At 36.7% G+C, this 18826-nt stretch overlaps 1 protein-coding gene across 1 annotated transcript; it reads right to left on the reverse strand.

The window, feature by feature from the left end:
* Positions 1-18387, reverse strand: LOC117715125 (killer cell lectin-like receptor 2). The gene is made up of 8 exons (XM_034511788.2): positions 18250-18387; positions 16467-16579; positions 14891-14980; positions 13759-13992; positions 11191-11333; positions 7228-7331; positions 293-448; positions 1-213 (listed from the first exon to the last, which is right to left on the reverse strand). Exons 2-7 carry the CDS (start codon positions 16576-16578, stop codon positions 313-315), a joined length of 819 nt encoding a protein of 272 aa, XP_034367679.1. The 5' UTR covers position 16579; positions 18250-18387; the 3' UTR covers positions 1-213; positions 293-312.
* Between the last annotated feature and the right edge of the window lie 439 nt (positions 18388-18826).

Genomic DNA, 18826 nt, shown 5'->3' on the forward strand with positions numbered 1-18826 from the left:
TGTGTTTATTAGGTTTCTTTATTAGGTTTCATAAGAGTTCAAGAAAGCAAAAAGAGCTAGTCCTGGAGGCTTTTGGGCAAAGTGCGTCCATGTAACAGAGATGTGTCCGGTCTCTGTCAAAAAGGAAGAAGCCTCTGCTCTGTCACATCATATTCCAGAGAATATTTCCAACCTCTTCCAGCTCATCTCTCTGATTACACAGTGGACTATGTCCTGTGAACAAAACACTTGTTTTTAAGCCATCACAAATTATTACAGGAAGCAAATGAGAACCAGCACATTTCATTTTTACCTTTAAATCTTGTTGGAGAGTCAATTAGGGAACTTATCCATTCTCTTTTCACAAATACAGTGGTAGGAATCTTCACACTTATTATTTTCTAATCTTGTTTTAGATAAGAACATACATCTTTCACGCTTTACATTGTCTTTCGTTATGTTCAAGGCACTGAAGAACAAAAACAAAAATTGGTAACTGTTTAATTTTTAACATTCACAGAAATAAATCATGATTTTAAAAATTCCATTGGCCGAAGTATACAGATTATAGAACTATTAATCATAAGTTCACCACCAAAATATTTTGTTTTCTCTAAAATTATTGACAAGAAATGGTCTCAGGATCACACAAAAAGTTTCCATCTGATTTCATACTTACAATTATATGGACAGCAGTTAAATGGATTTTCAATATTTCTAAAGAACTGCTTTACCTAAACCTGTTTCACATTTATATTTTGTCAATAAAATGATAGGGTAATAGTAAAACAGATGTGTGTGGCACCTTATGTTTGTGTTTTAAGAAGAAAGGGTATATTAGAAATATAGTCACAGCTGAGGGCTTGTAACTAATGTTTTGGACTATTTCCCTTTCTTCTTCTTTACCTCATAGCTAATGGGTTCATGGAAACATGGTTATCTTCTGAACATTATATGCAACACAACTCTTTTTTCTTGGGATGTTATAATAGATACCACATATATGCTTTTGTTAAAAAATGCAGCTAAATAAAAAAAATACACTAGAACACAGAGGAAATGGTCACAAAAACAGAACGATTGTGAGATCTGGGACAGCCTGGGCTAGGTAGCAGAATAAGAAATAAATAGTAATTTGAACAAATAAAAGTAATATGATTGTGGAATATTTTTGTGCAGTATAAAAGTGCTTTGTAACTAAAAGAATGAAACACCATCTAAGAAAACAGCTTGATTTACATAAAACATCTTAGTGACAACTATAATATGTAAAGATGTACAGAAATAAGGAGTCAGTCACAAATCTGTGCAGAGCATATGACACTTTGCACTAGCACACACTCATTTATAGTACAAGAGAGCACATGTCTGATTGCCTAGGGCCAGGTTTCAAGGCAAGGGGTAGGAAACAACTTTAAAAGGTGAAAATATTTCACTGCTTTTGTTTGATGTTTTCTATTGCTATAATAAAGCACTGTGACCAAAGCAGCATGGGAAAAGAAAAAAAATTCTTTTGCTAAAACTTCCACATCATTGTCCATCATTGCAGAAGTTCAGCACAACAATCAAACTGGGCATGAGCTTGAAGGCACATTTAATGCAGTGTGCAGCTTATTTGCCTTGCTCTGCAAAATTTGCTGGTCCTACTTTTGTAGCATACACAATACCTCCATCCCTGGGGTGATACAATAATCTGTCCTCTGAGAGGCCCTACCAGCAAGTGACTGAGACAAACCCATATGCTAATGCCCAACCATTTCACTGATGTTGGGCACCCTTATGGTTGAGATAGGAGAAGGACTGAAGAAGCTGAAGGGGTGGGTGACCCCATAGGAAGACCAGCAGTTCAACTATACTGGACCCCAGGGAGCTCCCAGAGACTGAGCTACCAACCAGTAAGTATACATGGGCTAGTCAGAAGCTCCTTGCACATATATAGCAGAGGAATGACTACTTTGGCCTCAGTAAGAGAATATGTGCTTAATCCTCCAGGCATTTGAGACCCCAGGGACAGAGAGCCCTTTGGGGAGGGGAGAACCCTTCCAGAGGCAAGAATGAGGAGGAATTTCATGAGAACCTGTAGGAAGGGGACCGTGGGCTGGACAATGACTCGAATGCAAAAAAATAAAATAATTAAAAAGAATAACCTTATAAAACTAAAAAGATAATGGGCAGTTACTTGAGTTTGAATCTTATATTGATTTAGGTGCAGGCTTTTAAAACAATGTTTATTGATCAAAGTGTACAGTATCAATAAAAGTTTTAATTTCCTTAAATTCATTAAAATGGTCTTTAGTCGTTAGCATGACTGACCAAACCTGACAACCTGAGATTAGACTTCAGACCCTACAAAGTAGGGGAGAAATAATTCTCTAATTGCCTTCTAGCTACATTCCTGCTGTGGAATTCACATGCATATGTGTGTACATGACACAAAAACAAATGAAATAAAAATGAAAAAGAGACCTGGTATTTTGATCAAAACTTAACTCCTCATAATGTCTGTAATGTTAATTTTTCATTAGGAAGTTAATTTATTTTCCAAATTTCTATAAGATAATTTTATATTAAAGTTGATTGCTCTGATATTTTTGCAAAATAAGATAGATGAAAAGAAGAAATAAGTTATATGACACACATGACAAGATCTCATATGCCTTCATTTTAAGGAGATAGGTGAGGATTGCTATACAGTCACAGAAGAGGGTTTGTGACTGCTGTTGAGATTCTTGCTCACCCAGAAACAATGGGACTTCACTGAAACATAATGATTAACTGAATTCCCTTCATGCAACACAACTGCAATCTCTGCAGGATGTTGTATTAAGTGTCACAACTACATTCTTTGTTAAACATAATTTAAAATCTTGACTAAAATATACAACATTAGGAAAGGCTAGGCCTCCAACCTCACCATTTGGGAGGCTGAATTAAGAGGGTTATAACCCCCATCAGACTAGGATGTAAAGTGATAACCTAATCAAATATTGACTAATAATTAAAACATCACTCAATACAGTTATGAACAGTCAGGAAGCAGATTCCTATACAGGCTTAGGCTTCAGCAGAGCTGACTTGAGATGATCAGCATAGCCTGGCAGCCAGTCTTTGTCCTAATAGTGCAAGAATAGTGAATCTATGTAAAATGGTCATTTGAATACTAAGTGATGAATTCAGGCTGATTAGGAAATCAAGAATGTCTGGAAAATACAATGACTTTGAACCAAGCTAGTGTAGTGGGAATCTACATCAGAAAACACTAGGCAGAGAATGAAATCAGTCAAAATCTAAGGGGCTGCAATCATAAAGAGATAAAACTTTTTACAAATGATTGCTTTTCTTTAAAGTTAGAATAAATTGAGGATGAAACAAAGTGTTTAAATTTACTGTAGGAAGAGAAAAGGTAGATTAATGAAACCATATTGCACAGGAATAATAGACAGGAGAGCGGAGATACAGAAGGAATGGAGGTAAACATTAGACAGCTATGAGATTTCATTTGAGTAAAATCAATTAAAGTTGTGTGTTGAACATGGACAAAGAAGAAAAGGATCCAAAAGACACTAACTATTCACAGATACACGTGAAGCACATATTCTGCATTATGAGTGTGGGGCTGTTAGCTCGAACTCAAGGGCGTGGGTCCTGTTGGGCAGAATTGTGGATCCAGCATGTCTGCCTCTGCTCAGGGAGGCAAAAGCATGGGAATTTGACTGAGTTCTCTCCACACGCCCTGGTGTGGAGAGGTCTCAGTCAGAAGTTCCACCGGGGCAGGGCTTCTGAGTGGGAATCTCTGGGCCTAGGCAGCTGACAAACGAGGCCAGTGGTTTTTGTCCTTGGTCTCCCAGATGCCACTGGGAGCTGCTGAAGAACAAGGGCATATGCGCTGGACATACAAGCTGGACTAGCCCACAGCCAAGAGAAATGAGAGAGAGAAACCCAGGCAATGCTCCGTGGGTCAGAGACTCTTGGTTAAGGCACCCGCTTGGCTGGCTCAGCTAGCTGGGTCAAGTCGGCAGCCACCACAGTGGGAATGTAGAAAAGTCCTCAGTGGGAGATTAGGCAGCAGCTTGGTAGTGTGAGCTCCCCTCCATGGTTCTCCATGGCAAGCTCAAAAGACACAAGGAAGTTCATGATGTTAAAAGGTTTATTGTCATGGCATAAAGTGGATGAATCTGGCTGTACCCCTCTCATTTCTCAGGGTGGGCATGACTTAAATAGGGAGGGAGGGAGGAGGGTCTGTGAAGGAATACTTAATTGTCTACACCCTCTGGCCTTTAGGTATCTCATTAATATGGAGATCTAGAGGCTGAGTCCTGTAGTCTTGCCCTCTACCTGTGCTGGGTGACACAAACCTCTGAGGGGTAAACCTAAGTGAAAGGAAACAGGGGCCCAGGAACAAAGTCATCCCATTAAGGTCTAGGGTTTGGGGCCTATGCTTGACCAGGCACCCAGTTGCCTCTCACAGCCCACCACCCTACACATGTGCTCTTAACTTTACTCTCAATAGTGATGCTCACCTAGATCTGTACACAAGAAACACAAGTTAGGTTCACAGCTCCTCACTCATTAGAAGTTGTCATTGTAACAAATTGACAAGCTTTTCCATCTTTACATTAAAGAAAATGCTTGTGGTGGCAACAGAAGCCTTCTGACTACTAGACTTCCTTACTGAATTAATGATTCCTGCAACAACTTATCATTGCACCGTGCCAGAGACAGTTTCTGTAGCTTCTGAAGAAGAAACCCAATGAATGCCCAAAAGAAAATGACATCATGAACAGAAGACAACAGAAACAGTACATTAAACGCACAAAAGGACAGACAATAGGATTACCAACTAACATTTTTAATATATGTATGACTGATATCTTTCAAAAGATAATAGACAGGTCAGACATGCCTGCCAGCATTGCAAAGACATGAGAGATGGAGACATGAGGATCAGGAGTTCAAGAACAGCCTGGGTGAGATGAATCACTACCTCAAAATATCAACAATACAATAAAATTAAATTTATTTTTAAATAGTATAAAAATAACATAACATCTAAATACCTAGGAAAGTTATTAAGGGAAAACACAGAATTTTGAGGTGATTTTTTTATAATTTGTATTCCTAAAAATATTAAAAGTCAGAAAAAAATGATAAATACATAGCATGGAGGCAGATTATGAGGTTTCAAGGACAAAGTTGGATGAGTACTGAAAAATAAGGGACTGGAGAGAGTAAAGAATGGATTAACCAATACTAAATATGTACAAAAGGCTTTATGATAATCCAAGAGTTAGTAAACTTATAGTAGACTAACACAAAACACACTCTATAGTTTCACATTGGTTTGAAGAATTTTGTGTATGTGATTTTGTTTGTGTGTTTGCTTGTTTGTTTTGAGGCCATTTTTGTGTTCTTGGGTTTTTTATTATTTTGCTTATTTGATTGATTTTATTTTTTGTTTTTTTTGTTGTTGTTTTTTATTGTTGTTGCTATTGTTGTTTTGGGAGAGAGTGAAATAACATGAAGTTGAATGGTTAGAAAGGTAGGGAGGAACAGGGAGTGTGTAGTGGGAAGGGAACCTAATCAAAATATACTCTGTGGAAAACGTAATAAAAATAAAATTTAACTTTACAAAAAAGTTACAATTACAGAAGATTTGTTTTTAGAAGAAAACCAAAGTTCAAGGCAAAGGATACTTCCACAGGAAATACTGGTCATGGAGATAACAAAGGTCCACCATGCAGCACAGGCAATTGCTACTGCCCTTGATTACCATAATGACCTGGTAAGGCCCTATTGCTGGAAATACTCTACACTTTGACATCAGCACAAGAGAAGTCAATCTCAAACCAATATTGAAATATCTTCCCATGGACTGGCTTTCAAAGGATGACAAGGTTCTTTTGCAGGTTGCAGGGGAGAAAAAATAGGAGTAGTCCTATCCTGCACTGGACCCTACACTTCATCCAGTGATGCTGACCTCCTAGGCAATATGTGCCCAGTATTTCCATTGTTATAGAATAAATAGATGCCCTTTTATTGGATATATGGCTTTTACCACAAGAAAATCATGTGTGGTGTTGAAATCCAAATCAAAAGCATAAGATTGAGGGTGGTCCTAGGACCTATGTAGGAAACACCTGAAACCACTCTGCTATGTAATCAGGGGTTAAGTTGCATTCTTAACATTTATCGTTATGGCCTAGATCTGGGTTGCCCTCATCTTCCATCAAAGGAGCTTCTTTTACAATGGGAAGAATTCAGTGCAGAGAGACAGAATTAGTTAAAGCACTTAAGGTTAAGAGAAGAGAATACATGCTTAGCCCTAAAGTAGATATCTACATCTACTTTTTCCTCTCCATACCATCAGCAAGACTCAGGGAACAGCAGAAAAGAGGACATAGAAAGAAGGTAAGACATAGAGAATGGAAAGAGCACTGTGAATCGCAGCCTTCTGGACAAGATAGTTTCTGAAAAGATGGGGAAGGGTGTTTTACATGATAAGAAATCACTATTGTTAGGTAACTACTGCTAGAAAAAGATTCATTTTGTTTTGAGGGTGTGGACACTAGTGTGTTTCATAGCTCCAATAGATAGCCTACAACCATGCCCCATTGAACAGTTAACTATGAAGACATAGTTAGCTGGGCACATATTAGAACTTATGCAGAGGATGCTCTAATGGTTGTATGTGGGTAGCATGATCATATTTTATGTATGTGAGATACTCAAGAAAAAGAAATAGTATTAATAAAGATAATCAATGAACAGTTTACTAACAGATTATAAATAAACAGAAAACTTGGAGTTTACACAACTTGAAATGGAAATTAGGCATACATATGTATGTACATATATAAACATGTTTTTTTATTTATAAATAACCAACAATTATATAAACTAACAATAATAAAAAAAAATGTCACCTGAATGTCTGAGAGACCCAGGCTCATTGTATTTGTCATAATAATTTAGTCACTTCAAACTATCTCAATTTGTTGACTTACTAGTTCCCTGTGCATCTTAGAAGACACAGTCTTGAGATGTATGCAGTATTAATCTACTTTTGGTCATCTTCTAGACCATACATCTCCCCACTGTAAAACTTGCTCAGAGACTGCCTTATGCACTTGTCCTTACTCATGAGCTCCATAGAAAATGAGGAAAGCCATGTAATGAGAGAAAAGCCTTTGAACACAATCCTCCCAATTCCCACATCAGTGTGAGAATCTGAAGGGTCTAGAAACTCACAGTTTAGATGGGCCACTGTCAATCCATGCCCGTTCCACTTTTCCTTTATCATATGACAACCCAATCCAGTAATTGACTTCAGTAATATGGAGCCGAAGGAAATTCTATAAAGGAAGCAACACATATTATGATGAAAATTCTGTCTGTTGGATGAGAGAAGAACAAGCAGGAAATTTTCCCAGCATTCCTGTGTCATTCTCTGCTGTCCTCCCACCACTCAGTCATACCATGTTCATTTTCTAAAGTGACTTTCTACTAGTAGCCCATTTATATTAAAACTGATATCAGTTCAATGAATTTTTTGTAATTAAAAACTTCAGTTGTTCTAAGATACTGTGTTCATAACATGATTTGTGAATGTTTTTCTTAGACCAAGTCTCATGATATAGCCAAGCCTGTCTGTGAAGTTACAATCTTCCTGCTAAAGGCCTAAAAAATACAGAAACCATTAAACAATGTCTGATGCTCCATGACATTATTCAAATGTGCATTCCTAAATGCAACAGAAGCATATGGGAAGTAATGGCCTGTCTTCAAAAAAAGTCATAAGGACTGCTGTGTGGAATGCTATGCATGAAGCTCCATTCTCCAGACAGGAATTTTTCCTACTTTAGATCCAGAAGTGACAGAACTGAGGAGATGATCGGGAGGTATTTGGAAGTATTTAGGGTATCTTACGAGTGACATTTGAGTAGCATGATGAAGATATCATTAAGTGGCAGATTACATCTTAAAATATGTTTGCAATTAAATATAATTATGTCAAACATGTGTGTGTGCATGCGTGTGTGTCCTTATTTTGGTTTGTATGAATTATTTTTGCCTATGTTTTCTTGAATGTAGTTATTATCCTTGAGTTAGAGCTTTCCTTTTAGTATTTTTTTGCAAATCTGGATTTGCAGATAGATATTCTTTGAATTTGGATCTGTCTTGAGATATCTTTTTTTCTTTATCTATGGTGGTTGAGAGTTTTGCTGAGTATTGTAGTCTAGGTTGGCATCTGTGGTATTTTATAGGTTTCAATATATCTGTCCAGCCCTTTCTAACTTTTAGAGTCTCTGTTGAGAAGATGTGTGTAATTCTGATAGGTCTGTCTTTGTGTGTTATTTGCCCATTTTACCTTGCAGCTTTTAATATTCTTTCTTTGCTCTGCATAATTTGTATTTTGATTATTATGTGGCAGGAGAACTTTCTTTTCTGGTTCAGTCTAATTTATTTTTTATAAGATTCATTTATGCTTACAAGCACCTCTTGCTTTAGATTGGAAAAGTTTTCTTCTATGATTTTTTGAAAATATTTTCTGGGTTTGGAGATAGGAATCTTCACCTTCTTCTATTTCTCTTATTCTTAAGTTAGGTCTTTTCATAGTATCCCAGTTATCCTGGATGTTTTGTGTTAGAAATTGTTTAGATTTAATATTTTTTGAATGTATCAATTTCTTCTATTGTATCTTCTAAGGCTTAGCTAAACAGAGAATTCTCAGGACAAGAATCTCCAATAGCCTAGAAGCACTTAGCTAAATATTCAAAGTCCTTAGTCATTAGGAAAGTTCAATTCAAAATAACTCTGAGACTCCATATACTACCAGTCAAGATTGTCTTAGATCAAAAACTCAAGTGAAAGCACATGCTAGTGAGGATGTGGAGCAAGGGAACACACCTTCCTTGCTACTGGACATTCAACCTGTATAATAACTTTGGAAATCAACTTGGCAATTCTCAGAACATTGGGAGTAGTTCTACCTCATGATTCAGCTATATCACTGCTGGGTATATACCCAAAGGATGCTACACCATCCCACAAAGACATCTGCTCAACTATGTTTATAGTAGTTTTATTCATAATAGAAAGAAACTGAAAACAATCTAGATAGATGTCCCTCAACTGAAGAATGAATAAAGAAAATGTGGTACATCTACAAAATGAAATAATATTCAGCTATGAAAAACAAAGACAGGAATTTTGTAGGCAGATGAATGTATCTTGAGAATATCATCCTGAGTAAGGTAACCCAGTTTCAAAATGACACACTTGGTATGTACTCACTTCTTAGTTGATATTAGCTATAAAATACAGGATGCCCATGCTGTACTATATAGACCCAAGGAGATTGGACAGGAAGAAGGGTACAAACAAGGATGCTTGACTCTCACTTGGAAAAAGAAATATAATGGTCTTATCAGGCAAATGGAGGGAGGGAACTGGGTAGGAGAGGGAATTGTGAGGGGAGTCCAGGATCTGGGGCTCAGGTATGGGGAACAGCAGGGCGGGGATGGACAGATGCTAATGGAAATGAATGGGAATGTGCAACTGATTGGGAGGTAGGAGACATTTCCTGGAAGAGAAAGAGACCCGGGATAGGGGAGGCCCCAAAGAATCAATAAGTGCATCCTTCACTGTGACACTCAGCATTAGGGATATGAAGCCTAGTGAGACTTTGTCCTGTGGCCAGGAAGGAGAACTGATGGAGCTATAGGGTCACCAACCTACTCATAAAACTTTCAACCCCAAACTTATTCTGTCTACAAGAAATGCATGGATTGTGAATAAACTAGAGACTAGGGAATAGCCCAAGACATGCCCAACTTGAAACATATCTCATGGCCAAACACCAATCTCTGACATTATTGATGGTGCTCTGCTATGCTCACAGTCAAAAGTCTAGCACAGTTGTCCTCTGTCTGAGAGGTTTCATCTATCTGCTAACTCAAACAGGTACAGACACCTACAGCCAAACACTGGATGGGGTTTGGGGACTCTTATGGAAGAGTAGAAGTATTATGTGGCTCCTAAAAAATAGGAACTCTACAGGTAACCAACAGAATTAATTAACCTAGAAACATGGGGCTTTCAGAAATTGAACTATAAACCAAATAATATACATGGACTGAATCTAGACTTCTCCTCATATATGTTGCACATGTGCAGTTTGGTCTTCATGTGGGTTCAACATGAAGGGAACAGTGTCTATTCCAAAAGCTGTTGCCTGTATGTGGGGTATGTTGTGCTATCTGGACTACCGGTCTGGCCTCAGTGACTGAGGATGTACCTAGCCTCAAGGGAACTGTTGTGTCATGCTGAGGGATACCCTGTGTCGTCCCTACCTGCTCAGTGGAGAACGTGAGATGATACAGGGAAGGATTGTGGGAGAAACTGACTGGGAAGGAGGTACTGAGTGGAATGTAAAGTGAATAATGTAATAATAATAATTTTAAATATTTACTTTATCAAATGGAAAATCACACTATTATTTGACATTAAAGTTCTTTTATGTTGTTGCTTAAACATGTATTAATTGATATATAAGTATTGTACTGTGTAAATATTATAAATGAGCAAAGTTTCAATGTGGTTCTGCAATGATTTCTTTAAAAAATAATTTTTGTATTTTAAGAGAACTCATTAGTAATAATTTAAACAGAAAATGTCAGAATCTTGGAAACTTTGTTTTCTTTTAAATACTCATTTCTAAAGATGGGTATCATTTTTTACAAAACATAAAAATACTATGCAGCAAAAATTATGGACAGTTTCAGTGAAAATCACCATAAGGCAAGCTGGCAAAACTATTAGTTTGCATGATTCTTATATCATTTCCATTTTGCAGACAGGCACAGAGTTCAACTATTGTCCCTGTTGTCATCCAATTCATCTCAGGCAGCCTCACTTCCCAGCTCCAAAGAACAAACCCTATACAATGAACTCTGGAGATTTAGTTGTCACTATATAGAAATAAATAACTGTCAGTCGCAGGATGTCCTCTACCAAAGGGTCTTGGCACTATGTGAGGAACAGGAGAAAGTCACCTGATACACTCTTACTGAACAGTTTGGTTCACATTACAGGAAAATCATATAAAATAAATGTAAAGTTCTGTCTTAAAAAACTGGATACAGTATCTCATTATTCAAGGAATAGAGACAGAGTCTAAGAGAATAAATGGTTATTAAGAATTGGTGGTACCAGTTCATCTTTATCATCTATCTTCAGAAGAGAACAGTTACAACCCTGGCAGATCTGTTTACATTCACTCCACTTTTTATTGTCCATGATGAAATAATAACATTTTACGCCACAGCAGAATAAGTGTCCTTCTACACCTTTGCCTGCAACAGAGAAGGTAAATGGTTAAACTTTGTATCTCCTGGTCTTCTGTTATCAGATCAATATATTTTTAAGCCTGTTTTTTAAAAAAGCAAAATCTCGCCAGTCTCAGAAATTGAGATTCTATAATAACCCTGCACACCCACAATCTATGCACCATTGTTAATAACAGTAGAGATACAGAAATACTTTATGTGTCAATTATGGATGAATCAGTAGAAAAAATGGAGCATACACACACACAAGAAGGCTATTTAGTCTTTAAAGAAAATGAATCAGCTGTGTGTTATAACTTATGCCTATAACCAGAGCACTCCAAAGATAGAGACAAGAGGGTCACTACCAGTTTGAGGCCAGCCTATGCTATGTGAGACTTCCATACCATCCTTGGGTATACAGTGAGTTCCATATCACCCTGGGCTGGAGAGTGACATCATATCTCACACTGAAACCCAATAGTGAGATCCTGACCTATGTGACAAACATGGATGTACTTGAGGATAGTGTTCAAAGTGAACTATGTCGGGCCTAGGACCACACTGTGAAGAAATTTCCATTAATTATCTGATTGGATAATAAAGAAAAATAGCTAATCACTGGGTGAAAATGAGGAGGCAGGCTTTCCAGACAAGACAGGAAGAAGAGGGGAGGAGGAGTTGGAGGAGACTGGACAGTGGAGGACATTGGAAGGAAGATGAAGCACATGTGCATGGCCTGGAGAAACTGCAAGTACCAGGGATTTTATAGCTGGGGAAGAAAGTGGTGTAGAGGCATATCTGCCCAATATAGATGTGCATTTTATAAATATATACCTGAGTTGCATTTACCTTGCATGGGCTTATTGGGGTTGAATATTACAGCAACAGCAAACTTTATAATTCACGAGGATCAAGTTTTTAGAGTATCCCAGTTCTATAAACCAAAGGCTTGTGAGATACCAGGTGCTAGAGGTCAGGCTATGAGCACTTGCTACACAGAGGAAGTTAAACTAATGACAAAATTCTAGATCTTTAGTAATGCATTGTGCTCACAGCTGTCCACACACTACTGTGCACTTAGCATTGTGCCATGGTTTGTGTTAAATGTTCTTACCTTAAGATAACTAAGAGAACTATCAGGGAGGTTTTGATATGAGTAGTCTCCTGATTGTGAGGATGCCTTCAAAGTCATGCCACATGCTTAAATGTGTCAAGCTGACGACATTAAAATGTGCATAGTTAATGCAACAAGTACACCTCAATACTATTATTTTGTTTAGTGAAGTGGTGGGAATGGACATGCTCTATTAACAAATTTTATCTCCAACATTTGCTTCCTGTAAAGCATATTATTGTGTAGCTCAGACTGGCCTTGAATTTGGTGTGCTGTCCAGATAGTCCTGAAAATTATAATCTTCCTACCTCAGCCTCCTAATCATGGGGATTAAATCATTATGGTCCCATTTATAAATCATGAAGTTATTTTTAAAAAAATTACTAAAACCTTTTTCATGAATCTGGAATACTTCAACAAGAATTTTTGAAGCTTTTTATTTTCCTGTACATATTTTATAATGTAGCAGTTTTAATGATATTAGTCCTTGCATAATGAAGATTGTTATCCACTACTAACACAGCATAGTGAGATTATACACAGGAGCCTTTTGTAAACTGTAAATCCTGAAGAAAATACTTAATGATGATTGATAAACTGTGTTAGTTAAAGATGACCAGTCACTATGAAGGGTAAGAAAGGTTCCTTGTGACAGTTGTTATTTTCATCTTTCCAGCCTCTTTCACTGTACCACTGACAGAGCTACAGTGTGTGCATAGCATGGTGAGGCTTTATGTCTGCTCCAGGGAGGCTTCCTTTGTTAGAATCAGGCCAACTCTTTCACAACAAGTCAGATGGAAACACACACACACAGACACACACACAGACACACACACACACACACACACAGACACACACACAGACACACACACACACACACACACACACACAGAGAGAGAGAGAGAGAGAGAGAGAGAGAGAGAGAGAGAGAGAGAGATTTTTCTGACTGCATCATGTAAATGTTCTAAGTCCATTTTAGAGTAATATTTGGTAGATACACTCTTACTTAAAAAGCTCCCATGTTCTGTCAGCAACAGAGTTAGAGATTCAGATTTCCCAATAAACCTCAAGAACTTGAATTGTTTGGGGTGCCAACTTGTGATTCCATTTTCTGGGACCAGTAGGAGCCAGAAAGACCACTGAGTTCTATCTACTATAATATTCTCTTAGTCCAGACAGGAATTCCTAGGGTTCCAGTCCCTACACAAGTTAAAGAAATCCCAGACCATTAACTCACACATCAACAGCATTATAAGCTGATACTTGACTTCAAAGCTTCTGAAGGAGAAAACAGTAGAAAATAATACAATTCTTTTTTCAAGACCTCTACCATACCTCTGTGCTGTAAGCAATTTAAATCAATCTTGGTTTGCCTGTGGCATCTGTTCTGTTGTTTGTTGAGGGTGTCTAGAAGATCATTGTAGGAATTATTGTAGGAATCACATTCTATAGACTTATTTCTCAGCATTTCCTCCTTTAAAAAGCTTTCATTTTTCATGGTGCTGTAGTTATGGTAGAGGCTGTTTAGAGTTTTCTTCAGTTTATGTTTTTCTTGACTATACTGAAAAACTAAAATTATAGTAGACATAACATAAAAATGCTTATAAAGAATACATATTGAAATTTAAAATTAGAGAAAAAACATATCGACAGCTAACACATATCATTACTTTAGTTCCTACTTTAACATTTGTAAATTAGCACTTCAATTAACTCAGTACAGAAATAGTAATATCATTTTTTTCTATAGGTAAGTTGAATATAAAGTAAATAATATATCTGAATAAAGTTATGCTGGATTATTGTTTATGGTAGAATTATATAAAGTAATTTCCAATTACTTTAGTTTTTACAGCACAAACTTACAAATAAATATCTAAGTAAAATATTCAGCAAATACTTATCCTACAATGAAAATTTGAACTAAAATATGCTAAGAAATGGCACAATTCTATTTGGAGCATATAGAAAGCACAAAATTTACATATATAACTATGTTTAAGCACAGTCTGAAATTGATTTTTTGTATATATGTGAAGGCATCCAATAAAGTTTAAAATTTCATGTCTCTACAAATGTAGTCTTTACTTAACCATGACCTCAATATACACTGAAAGAAAATGAAAAGAAGGTCATCATTTCTTCTGCACAGCTGTTCCTCACAGAATATTTACCTAAGATTCACAATTACCTGAGCTCAAAAAGCAGGCTATCACCATCCTCTTAGGAGGAAAATGAGCAAGAATGAGAAAGAACAAGGCAGCTCCCAACATCCTCAGAGTGAATAGATTGGGTACATAAGAGAAGAGGACATTTTAGTATGCCTGGGTAAAGAATGAATGTCAAGTGACTTTGGCTCATTTGCTGATTATAGGAAGGGCAATGGACACATTATGATACTATATAACCAATGTCTCGGGTTATTTCTTAAATAGAAAGTCAAAGAAGATGTATCCCAGTTACTCACTGTGTGTAGCTAACACTGCCACAGTTACCAGCAGAATGGAACAGAGGATTCCAAGAGGTATCACAATAAGGTGCCAGGAGACTGAAAACTCTTAAATCAACAAAACAAAGCAAAAAATCATCACTAAAAATTAACACATCTCAATATTGATTATACTTTGTGTAGCATGGAAACAAGTGGATTTTGTCTCTAAAATATTTACAGAAGTCCACAATACAAACTGGCTTTAAATGTGCTTTTAAAATTGTAGATTTCTGCCTAAAATGAACCCACAGTAGAAGTCCTACCTGTGTGAAGTTTCATAGGATTTTGAACTTATTTCAGCCATGGCATTGTATTCCGAATCCTATGCACTCATCTTAGAAGAAACTGGATAACAAGCCCTTGTGCCCTTACCCAGTTCTGTAGAATACAAAATGCATCCTTCAGAAAGTGCAGACACATTCCAAATACAGGACCCCAAACCATGGCATGCAGTCCACCAAGAAAACATAATTGAGGATGAAGAGAAAGGAAAGAGGAATGGGTGTTCTTGAGAAGTTTTAGGGAACCATGACTGTTATCGACCTGTCCTGTATCCAGCCCCATCCTTAAAGAGGCCTAGAAGTCAACTCTCTTTATTTTTCTCTATACGATATTAAGTGCATGAGAGGTATTCAGAATGGAAAAGTCAAGTTTCTGATTATCACTATATCAAATAAGGTATGGTTCTCAGTTTGGAGTTCAACTCTGACAGTGTGAGCAGAATGAGCAGAAATAGAAAGAAAAATTGAGATTTTTCTCAATTTCATTAACAAATTTAGTTATTCTTTCACATTTTTGGAAAACACAGTGTGGTTTACATATTCCCATATCTACTACCCTCTCTCATCCTTTCTCTCCCTCTGCAACTTTCTTCCCAGAAAGAGACTTCCTCTTCTGATGGACAAATCTTGCTGCTTTGTTGCACTAGATGTGGGAAAGATTTAATACAAAACACTTTCTGTGAGAGTGACAGTATTATTTCTAGTGCACATTACATTTCCTTACGATTTTATTCTCTAGAATATTTGGTGTTTCTTCAGATTCTTGTTTGTCTGCTACTTTTAAAGTTTTCAGAATTTTTCTTGACTACAGTAAATATAAACCTCATATTGGTTTCTCATGTTTGACATAATGTCAACCTTTTTGCTTCTCCATTCACTAGAACTCTTTACTTATTAGACTCCCATTGTTCTACTCCGACCATCTGATTGTTTTTAGTTATAAGCTAACAACTAGAAGAAGAATTAGAGTTATAATTTCTTTCTTTTTTATTTTACTTTAAAAATTGATTTTCTATCTTTTAAACTAACTTTAGAACAATTTTGTATATTGTTCTAAATATAATATTCTCTATTCTAAATATAAATTTTGTATATTGTTCTAAATATAATATCCCACTAATATTCTCTTCTCTCTCTCACATCCTTGTAAACCACCAAGCCCAGATAAAATGGAAGGTTATAGTTTTAACAGAAGTCAATAGACAATGTATTCAAAAGTCAAAAGTCACAGTGCATAGAAGCAGGTGAATTTAATCACTTAAAGCACTTACCTCTGTGGCTAGCTTCTCTGGGTTCTTGAGTCTCATCTGGCCTCACTTGGTTCTGCAACCCTGAAGACTTATGAAATCTCACAGTTGCATAAGTGACCTCCTGCTCACTCATCCTGAAAGTATGTGAAGTATATTCTCTGTTAAAATGTGGCCTTGAGTGATTTCTAAAGAAAAAGTTGAATTGTCCACCAGTAGGAAGGTACCTAGATCAGGTGCTATGGTGGTGTAGGAAGGGGTAGGGTCTGATTAACTCCTTTAGGGATGCAAACATCACAACATAGACTGGCCCTGGTTTCCATTACAGGTGAGAACTTTTTGCAGATTTCTGTTAAAATCGTTTATACTTCTAATGGTCACAGCAATTATTATTAAGAAATGTGGAAAGAACTCAAAAATTTTTAATAAGTCATCATAATATTGACACAGCCTATTTGTTCAAAAATATCCAGCATATAAAATATTAAGGAAAATTAGTACCACTGAAAAACTTTTAAACAATTTGTTCAGATAAAAGATTCAAAGCTTTCTGAATAAATAAAAATTTTGCTTTAAAATTATTTACACATTTTGATAAACACATGACTTTAAAAATGTTATTGCACTATTTTCAATGATACATTTCTCTCGGAGTTTCCCAGACACTACTTTCAATAGAATATCTGAAAGTTGATATTGCAGGTGATCCAAGACTCTTCAGTTGAAGCCCCAATCAGCTGAGATGTCCAACCTCTCCACTCAGCCATAGTGTACACATTCTTCTCCATAGCTGGACCTGGTAAATGGTTTCAATTACGAAAGATCCTACTGAGTGAGGTAATCCAGACCTAGAAAGACAAATGCTCCTTGTTCTCTTTATTCTGAGGCTCCTGATGCAAAGTTTTAAAAAATGATACATAACCTGGAGTAACTTCAGCAACCAGTAAAGTAGAAATGGGACAATGCAGGGGTGGGGTGTGGGAGCAACAGAAAAAGGCATAGATGATACAATATGAAGTTTTAATCTCAAATAATTCCATGTAAAATCATGTCACATATAATATACATGCATATGATGTTCCTAGAGGAGGCTATATGAAAAATAAATTCTGTCATTATTCAGCAGACATGAGCTAATGCCCATGAAGGATACAATCTGATAATAGATATCCATATAGTAGTAAATTGTAAGTATTTGTAACTGAGCATGTGATAGCATTCTTATCTGGTTTTTTAGTTTATGGTGTTTTCTGACATTATTTACATTTTGCCTTATTTCTTGAGAAAAAAGAATCCTATTATAGAATTATTTTTCAAAACTGTTTTTTTTTTTTTTTTTTTAAGCATTATTATTGCTCTTGGGGTGGAGTTGCCCAAACCAAGGTGCAAGTGTTCAGAGGACAACTTTATAAAGTGAGACCTCTCATTCTACACTCATGTTAGTTTCAGGGATCAAACTAGGTGGTCACTCAGGCTTGAGTAGCAGGTATATTTACACACTGGTCCATCTCACCTGACTCCTAAAATGACATCTGTCAGATGAATAATATATAAATATTCAACCCTGTTAACTAGTTATGAACTCCATAGATCCCTCTACCTTAATTTCCTAGCACACAACATAAGTCCCAGCATACTTTGGAAGAAAATAACCAGTGCAGAATGACAGTTTTCACATGCTGCCAGAGTTAACCTGATCTAACACAACCAACAGGGCTTCCCCATTAATTCTGCTCTCATGTCACACCATATGAAGTTCTCTTGAGTACACTTGATCATTTGATAAAAAAACAAGAGAAGCTGTTACCTGTGTCTCTGCTCAGAGGTGATTCTGGTGGCTGTAATTGTTCCCCCAATTGGGGAAAAGTTGACTTTTCCCAGTATGTACCACTGAAGAGGCTCCAAGAGAAAAGGCAGAAATGAACTTCCTCTAAGTGATACTCCAGTTCATGATTTTCTGCCCTTCCTCTTTGCTAAAGCAAAAAGAGGAAATTACTTAATTTAAGCTGACTCTGAAAGAAAAGGAAAGTACCAACATATTGTGCCAGATGCTGCAAAAAAATGTCCTTAGTTGATATGTGAAGACTGAGAAGATGAACACACCTGCAGTGAGAGCTAAGCCAGTGTCCATAGCAAAACCACTAGGAAAAAGAGGGACTGAAGTTCCAGGGCTACAGCCTTGTAATAGATTGTTGGAAATTTTCTCTTATGTTACTATTTTCTGAATGTTACTTCTTGATTTTTAATTATGTGAATTGCAGTAAGTATGTAATAAGAATGCCTTAAAGCACTCACATTTCCACTGGTAAAGTCTTCCTTTACACTCTTCTAGCTTTTTTTCTTTTTTTCTTTTTTTTTTTTTTGGTTTTTCGAGACAAGGTTTT

Source organism: Arvicanthis niloticus, chromosome 9 (assembly GCF_011762505.2).
Source record: "Arvicanthis niloticus isolate mArvNil1 chromosome 9, mArvNil1.pat.X, whole genome shotgun sequence".
In the NCBI taxonomy this organism is placed as follows: Eukaryota; Metazoa; Chordata; class Mammalia; order Rodentia; family Muridae; genus Arvicanthis; species Arvicanthis niloticus.

Excerpts from the sequence above, each read along its gene's own strand:
- LOC117715125 (XM_034511788.2), bottom strand. The coding sequence starts at position 16,578 with ATGAGTGAGCAGGAGGTCACTTATGCAACTGTGAGATTTCATAAGTCT. Across the intron at positions 13,993-14,890 it reads GGCAGTGTTAGCTACACACA|TTTTTCAGTATAGTCAAGAA; the intron begins GTGAGTAACTGG and ends CTATAATTTTAG. Across the intron at positions 7,332-11,190 it reads TAGATGATAAAGATGAACTG|AATTTCCTTCGGCTCCATAT; the intron begins GTACCACCAATT and ends CTTCCTTTATAG.